This window comes from Sparus aurata, chromosome 13 (assembly GCF_900880675.1).
Source record: "Sparus aurata chromosome 13, fSpaAur1.1, whole genome shotgun sequence".
In the NCBI taxonomy this organism is placed as follows: domain Eukaryota; kingdom Metazoa; phylum Chordata; class Actinopteri; order Spariformes; family Sparidae; genus Sparus; species Sparus aurata.
In genome coordinates this window covers 27209451-27218056 of record NC_044199.1, presented here as the reverse complement: position 1 = coordinate 27218056, position 8606 = coordinate 27209451, and the positions used below count along the sequence as shown (strand labels likewise).

General features: G+C 41.9%; 1 protein-coding gene across 4 annotated transcripts in view; it reads left to right on the top strand.

Moving 5' to 3' along the window:
• The first annotated feature begins 594 nt into the window (after positions 1-594).
• The window catches only part of cadm1a (cell adhesion molecule 1a), a 442188-nt gene continuing 434176 nt past the window's right edge, over positions 595-8606 (top strand). For all 4 annotated transcript variants that reach the window (XM_030437926.1, XM_030437924.1, XM_030437923.1 and 1 more), the window contains exon 1: positions 595-758. In XM_030437926.1, coding sequence (XP_030293786.1) covers positions 686-758 — 73 coding nt within the window. In that variant the 5' untranslated portion in view covers positions 595-685. The remainder of the gene's footprint in view (positions 759-8606) is intronic.

The window sequence follows — 8606 nt, the reverse complement described above, 5'->3', positions numbered from 1 at the left end:
CCTAATCTAAGAACACTGAAAGAGTTGTAGAATATAAAAATCATTACGAGCAACATGAGTCATCAGAAAGAGTTCATGAAATAAACATATATCAAATAGTACCCTCTTTTCCTTGCATCTGTCTGCTCCGATGCTTAATTCCATCCTGAATCTGAGAGGCACAGGCGCTGAATCATGGGGGTGAGGGTGAGGGGGCCTCAGTACCCATGTCTGTCCCTGCTCATCTGAAAAATATCCCTAGTTATTGCAGGTGGGTGCTTAATCAGTGCAGTTTTTGGGATGCCAAAAGACTTTTTATTTTTATTTTTTATTTTTTAATTTTTTTAAATCAACAGGACCTGGACGCTTTCCCCATGATGAGGATGGGACCCATCTAATTTCAACACACACACACACACACACACATACTCCTCACCACTCCTGCAGCACAACACGTCGATAAAAGCTAGAGAATCTGAGTTTCTTTTTTTTTGTCAATATAAGAACCTTGACAGAGTTGAAGAAATATAAAAAGAAGACACGTTCATCACGAGCGACGTGACTCATCATCAAACGGCGGTATTAAATGAATATCATAAACAGAGCCCTCCCTCCCTCCCTCCCTCGCTCGCATCTCATTAAGCGAGTCCCGCTGTAGCTATAGGTGAAGCCGCCTCTCTCTGCCATACTGAAGCAGGTGTCCAACATGGCGAACACTGGCAGCGGCTCTCTCGCGACTATTCTCTTTTTATTCATGTTTCAAGCGGCTCTTCACAAAGGTAGGACTTTTTTTTCTTAACCTTTGCTGTCTGAGCGGAAAACACACTGCCTTGGCGTATTTTCACGGATAAACATGCAGGAATGTCCTTTTTTGTTTTATTCTATGTTTGAACGTGCGCGGCGGACCGTTGGGATGTAGTCTTGACGTTTGCGGAGCAAGTAGGAGAAGCTAACTGTCCGTAAAGTTTAAAATACACAATTCAAAAGAGGACATTTGTGCGTGTGTGTCATGCAGGCTGTACAAACAGGCGTTACGGGGAGACGCTGCCGATGAATGCATCACTTTGGTCAGCTCATCATTATAAATCGCTTTTGCCGCCGCCACAGCTGCAAACTCTTAAATGCGCCCAGTTCCGCCGTGGAGAGAACTAATGTCGTGGTCTTTGGTCGCCACAGACAGATGCAGTTAACAGGTTTTAAATGGCTGTTTTTTGTCCCGTCAGTCCGCTAGCTTGGTTTACTTTTGTGGCAGGCTGCTGCGAATCACGGAGAACAGCGGTGCGTTGAAGTAGAACATGCAGCAACCCCCCCCCAACGACAACGTGCAGTTTTTGAGGATATGCTGCCGCAAAACTCCATTCAAAACTGCGTGGATTTAACTGGGCGTCACTGAGCCGAATGTTTTGCACACATTAGGACGGAACTCGAGAAAAAAACCCCACAGTGATAACGTGCCTTGTTGACAGTTCGGCTCTAAGACATCCCCCGAGTCAGCAGCTGTTTAATCCCAGTTTTTACTAGTTGTTCACTATCGTCCCCCCCTCTCGTGGATTTCGCTGCTGAGGCTGTTACGAGAACGGACGAGCCCGTTATGAAAGTTGCAATGTGAATGAAAGAAGTGCCACTGGTTGTTCTGGGTACACGCCGGAATGAAAAGCACCTCAGAGTGGTCCACCCAACGCTTTAAATGTCCCCCTACGAGATACTCTTTCCGGTGAACACGAGAAGATTAATTCGCGTGGTTTCCCCATCACGTTCCGGGGCTGTGTTTTTCGTAACATCGGGGATGGATTCGCGTTGGCACCGTGCACGGAAACATAACAAAAGGGGGATCGCTCGGGTGTAGTGGCCGAAATGTGAGTCAGATGCTCTCAAGAGGAGGATGGCTTTACAGATAAAGCTGCCGAGGAGTGAATCACAGCGACATTATCGTTACTTCCCCTTTTACGCGTGTGGCTTTTAAATGTTCGGCGATGTTGCGAGCGGGGTTGGTGAGTTGGCGGGCTGCGGAACAGGCACACGCGTTACATCCCCCGACTGAGACGGGAGAAAGTGTTGTGACCCACGCTGCCAGCGTATTATAAGGATGTGTGCTCCGTGAGTCGTGAACTACTCGGAGATGTACACTCGCCTCCGGGGTTGTTCATCTTTGCGCATTGATACGATGAAGATGTAGTGCAATAATAGTAGTCGGGGCAGCGCTGTATATATATAAAAAAACATTACAAATAGGTTACCCAATTATATAACTGGCTTTAAACTGTGGCTTTGCGGCGGATTTCAGCGCACTTGCTGCTGTTACAGCACACATTCATGTCAAGTCAGTCCCGTCATGAGCGCTTACCAACACAAAGTTATTCAGCGCGAAGCGGCTCCCCGTAAGAATATAAACCCTTTTTCTGCTGAGTTCGAGCCTCCCAACAGTGAGAATGACAGGGCGGCAGATGTCGACGTTTGTCACATTGTGGATTATCCTGCAGGCTTAATCCATGCAGCGTTTCCATCCATTTCCATTAAAAATGGACGCACAATGATGTTTTCTCATGCGCCAAGTCACTTAAACAGTTCTGTGAAGCGCCGGCGAACTGAGGGAGGCTTTGTTGTTCTTTGGGCATTGGGCAGCGCTGCTTTTACCTTCATTGAAATGGCTCCACTGATTTCAAACAAAGCTCAGGGATACGCTTGCACAAAGCATATCAATTATTTACCTCCAGCGCACACTGTGTGCTCACATCTCGCTAAGCATTGCAGGATGTTTTTTCTCTCCCTCCTCAGTACAAATAAAAAATGAAGTTGGTGCTATGCTGATCAGAATTGCACCGCAGTCACGCTGCATTAATTAATTTCACCCCAACTGTTAGTTCCATTTTGGCACTTGGGCTTGCCTCATATGGTCATCAAATCACACAAGTGTTCCAAATGAAAAATGCATTTATGAGAAAGCATTCACAGTTCACTGCGTTCGACTGCCACTGCTCTTGTTCTAGAGGACTTGGAGGATACAGTGGACCCCCCAGAGATCATGTTCATCCATTGGAAATAAGTTAATAAGTGATGCATTTGGTCAGTCATTGATGTACATATGTCCAGAATACATGCAACGGACTCAGCAGGCATAAATCTTCAAAATGTGCTTTTGTGAAACTGACTTAGGTGGTATTCTTTCTGTGAAGGTAAAGGGGCTCTAAATGAACTCTGAGATGAACTCCTCTCTATTTTGAGGCAAGAAAGAAATGTAAAATCACATTTTTATTGTGTTAATTAGAGATGACACCAGAAAACACATTATCGTATAATTACCAATATATGTACACACAGAGGTGTTATATATTCTCATATCTTAATTATTTCTGCTTACAATTATAAATAAGTCTAATTGCAGTCATCAGTGTAGATTCTACATTTAATAAGACTTTAAATTGGCCATGGCAATGAAATTTTGTGTGTGGGTTTTCTGCTTCTAATGAAATTGTGATTTGTTAATTCATACATTTTAATCAAGATATTTTTATAGTGTAGGTTATTTAAAAGTGAAGGCACTTTTCTGTAAAAGTTTTGTGAGGTAAGAGAGAAGAAATATCATACAGCTAGTACTGACTGCCATATCATTATCTTGTATCCTGTTGTAATTTAGGCACGCGTGGTGCTGCGTTATCAAAATGTATGTCTTATTCGATTCTGTCATGGTTCTGTGTGGAAATATTTAGCAAGTCCAATTGTAATGGTAGATTATACTTTTGGAATACCAGGGCCATGGCACTTCACAGGTGTTATAACGGAGTGCTTATGCAGCAGGCTCTGACCACATGCTTGCTCAGACTTGAAAACCTGCTCAGGCAATCCATCAACTAAAGTGAAAGGCATCTCCGCTTTCATTTTTGTGAAGTTACGCAATGGGTGTGATTGTGCATGTAAGAGCAGCGGCTGTTCTGTGAGTGCAGGACAGTTGCATGCCAACATGACTAGTTCATTGATAGGTATGTTAGTGTATTAGTAAACATTAGCTGTTTTTTTTTCACACTTAATGCAGTTCCTGTGTGATTGATCTTGGATACTGGTGATGTTTCTTATCTGTATCTCAGGAAGCTGCAGTTGTGGTGTATGTACGTTTGAACTTTGGCGGATGATCTAACATATCTACCACTGACAGTCTGAAATTTCAGGTCCTTTGTTTTTAGAGAGGAAATAATCATGCTCTCCTTAGACGATCGCCGGGGTGGATCCCTTTGGAGCTTATTACTTTGTAGTGGTGTAACGTGTTGAGTTAATTCACCTGTTTTCTTCTGGCATTGTTGTTACAGCTTGGTTGACTCAGGTACAGCAAAAAAGTACATTTTAGCAACGTTATTCCTTTTTTTTTATTCCATTCAACTCAGTTTTATTGTAATTATTCTGATACTCAGATGTAAACTGTGGTCTCTCAGCTGTGGTACAACATACAGGCACATGTACATAATGTACACTATAAAGCACAGCAACTAACAGCTCATTAACAGTAAACAAAGCATTTTTTTTCGAGGTAGTATATATAAAGTAGCTTTAAATATACTGCTTGTGAGTCAGTAGTAAGTCCAAAGTGCCGGAGTGCAGTATAGTAGCAGACAGTAGCCCTTTTTAGATAGAAAAGGTGGCACATTTGCTCCAATGTAAAGGCGGCAATGTGCCGCCCTGTCTTTCTAAGACGGAGGTGTAATATTCCTCCTTTTCCAAAAGCCGCCACTTGGCCGCCGCTGGGATAGGCGTAAACATGTGATGTGTATTTGTCTTCAAAATAAGAGCTTTACATTGCACCCCATTGGAGTTTAGAGCTGGGTTCTTAGCGGGGGCCTTTTAATTTGAAAATAGCGACCGTTCGTATCTTGTCGCTACAACACCAAGCGGACAAAACAGCTTCAGAGAACGAGGAGACACTAGCATCTCCTGGATCTCAGCGGCTGTCCAGTTGCTCATCTTGATGTGATGGACTGACTGCTGTGATCAGCTGTTTCCTGGTTTTAAAACTCCACGGCTGTGGGTCATTGACACCTCCGCCCATCTCATGCAGTTGCCGGTACATTGACGCCTCGTTTTTCCGAGGCGGCAAATTGGCGGCCCAAAACAGACCCCCAATTTGCCGCCCTCTGTCTAAAACCGCGGACCGAGCCGCAAAAAAGACGGCCAAATTGGCGGCTTGCTGCCCAGTATAAAAACGGCTAGTGATCAGTATGAATGTTGGCTATGTTCATTTCTGCAAACCACTGATATGTTGAAACTTTAAATTCCTTTATCTCGCAAGTTCCTTTAGGTTCAGTTTTCTAGTTCTTGTTGTGAAATATTTTGGCTTAAAGTACGTGTTTTTGTCACCATAAACACAGCTGGAGATGTCTCAATGTCTTGTCAAAAACCATATCCCTTATCCTGGTGAACGGGCTGTAATATAAAAGACCTTGTATTAATAATAATAATAATAAACTAATAATAACTAAGCATCTTTTTTTTTTTTACGCTAGTGGCTGTTGGCCTGATTTCACAGCTTATATTGCTTCGTCATTGATGATTAAACTATCCCAATGTCATATATCGTGACATTGTTTAAACATGGAAAAAATTCTATGATAATGGACCTGACACAGGTTTCATATTTAAATTGTCAAAGCTTTAGTGGGAGTTCGCCTTTGTACGCCTTAAGTACAGAACGGATCTCAGATGTAATTGTTTACATCCTGTCCTTCCAAGTGAAAGCTCATCTATGATTTGATCTCCATGCTGCCTTCCAAAGAGATTTGTTGGATCTTAAAGCCAAAAAGTGAGAAGGTGAAGCATGATATTAAACTCTGAACATCGAATCTGTTTACTGGTTATTGAGCAAGGTATACACATATATCATTCCTGTTTAACAGACCAGCATGTTGCTCACTCAGACTCAGAAGCTGAAATCTGTTGTGTAGCTAATGATGGATTTACGACCTGAAGTAGAAGTGATATAGTGGTTAAGTGTTGTGTAATAGTCCACACAGGTCTTCAAAGTGCTCAGATTTGTCACTTGTGCAAAATGTATAAAAAATTCAATAGCGAAGTGTAAAACTGAACCAGAGAGTACTATCAGAGTGTTGTTAAGTCTATGGAGTGGATATGATGCAGTTTGTATAATGTCTTACCTGTTTAATTTTTCAGTTTGAAACCCTGAAGCTGAAATGATTCTAATTACGGCTAAAACTAATGATTAATTTCATCCACAAAATTCATCAGCAAAAGTCCTCTGAGAGACATAGTCACGCTGCTTTGTTGCATTGTTTTGTCGGGCAAACAGTCCAAACCCAATTGTATTCAGTTAATGATGCAATTAAAAAGAGTAAAGTCGAAAATCCTCACATTGGTGCACAGAGTCAATGTTTTCAGAATTTGTCTGGTACTTCATGAAATAGACATGCCCAGAGTACTTATTAGTATAGCACGAGCATGCTGATCTTGGTTGTAGGCTATAATATGAAATACACCAGGACTGGGCAATATATAGTTATTATATTGTACTTGTGATGAGACGGAGTGTTGTCTTAGATTTGGGTTATCATGATATGTCATAAGACCAGCCCTAATACCTTTAATATCATTGTCCTCTGCAGGGATGGATGTAGCTGCGTTAGCTGTATCGTGCCTCTTTGTGATTGCTGCACAAAATGCAGTCCTACTTTATTCATCAACTTGACTAATATACTCGGCCTTAAATGAGGCACCCTTTCTGGCAAGTATCACACGCTGCCTGAAAGATGCAGGATTATGGGGCCAATACCGACTCCGATATTGGGGAATAAAGAAGGGTGGTAGTATCCAAGCATGCTTTTGTGCATTATATTGTGTAATATATTCTGTACATATATGGCATATGCCAATAACTGATATATTCGTAGTACTATTTATTGATTGTATAGAATATCCATGTTGCAAAATGTTCTCTAACAGTAGACGTTTATTCTGGCACAAATATCTGTTGTACCTGAAACGGATGAGTTAACTTGTTAATACCATGTTCACTAAAGTAATAAAAAGCTCTTTTGGTGCTGATATGCCTTCAGTTTCTTTGTAGTTTTAGTGCTGTGTAGTGACCTCAATGCACGGACTTTTCTGTCCTGACAAAAACAATTAAGTGAACAGTTTTATTTATTTATTTTATTTTATTTTCCGTCATGGTCTGCAAATGGACATTTATGTTACCACAGTGAACTGGCGCCAAACATTGCCTACAGGCACCTTCAGTTACATATCAGACTCAGTTGAATCCTCGTACCAAGGGGTTTGGCTTGGAGTCAAGCCGGTAGGAGCCCTGGTGATGGAAAACAGGTGTGGAAATGGACTTGTTCTCCTTCTGTACCCCCCAGCAGCCTGTGCTGCTGTAATGAAGAACAATGGCTTTATTCCTGAAGGGAGGGGACCCCAAGTGACCCCCCCTCCTCCTCCTCCCCCTCCTGCCCACGCCAGTCCACAGTGACTCTGCTGGCAAGCCAACAGATGACTGGGCTGGGTCGCATCTGGCCTCCGTGCACTTAGTGTAATCAAAGAGAGAAAAAAGGTTTATGGCCTACTTGTTAGTGTGCCGCCAACTGATGGGATGTCAAGTAAGCACCCTGCCATTCCAAATCTCTAGAGGGATTGGGGAGGGGTGTTGAGGGGGTGGGTGTGGGCTGCAATCTGCTGTGTTGAAAGCAACATACTGGCCTAGGTACAGTTCAACAATCTGGCTGCACAAGTGAAATGAGTCAAATTCGACTGACGTTTGAATATTTATGATCATTTTTACATAATGTTGATGCACAAAAGGCTACTGAGGTGAATGCAAATATTTTCTAAACATAACTTGTAGGAGTCTTGTCCAGCTGAGGCCTCAAGCAAGTGTTTAAAAAAAGCAGACTAGTTAAAGGAATCAGTAAATCACATCAAGAGTAAAAACGACAGAGAATGGTAGTCTAAGGAGCTGAGGCATTACAAAGCTGTGGTGCATTTACTCAGGGATTAAATAAACATGTCATGTACGCATTACTTTTTTAGTAGGCCTATATGTCATTACATGCAAAATCACCCATTTCGAATTTAAAGAGGCGCTTTACACACTAAGATATATATTTTTTTATAGTTATGGTTAGCGCTTCTTAGGCTGTGAAATAAGTTGCACAGGTCTTTTGTCGCTCTGGAGGAGCTTGTCCTGTTTGAGAAAGCAAACCCCAATAGTGTCATCAGAGTTTCCTCAGCTTGGGCTCAGACACTACAGGTTTCTGACTAAAAAAGTCAGTGCATCTGCTCTCTTGATTTTTGTAGTTTCCACCTCACTCCATACATGATGTGTGTGTGATGCATGCTATGTGGAACAGGTTTTGGGGTTAGGTGATGTCTGCTGAATTGGTAGATGACAATGTCCACATAATCCATTAATTCATAATGGATTAGTGGATCCAGCAGTATACATTTTTTTGTAAATTACCAATTGAGTCAAGTATTTTCAAATGAGCATTTTGATAAGTTTTTTTGACATTTTATTGACTAAATTAATCAGTTAATTTGTGAAGATAAGTGGCAGAATCATCTATCTATAAATACAAGGAATCTCTGTCTGTCTGTGTGTGTGTGTGTGTGTGTGTGTGTGTGTGTGTGTGTAT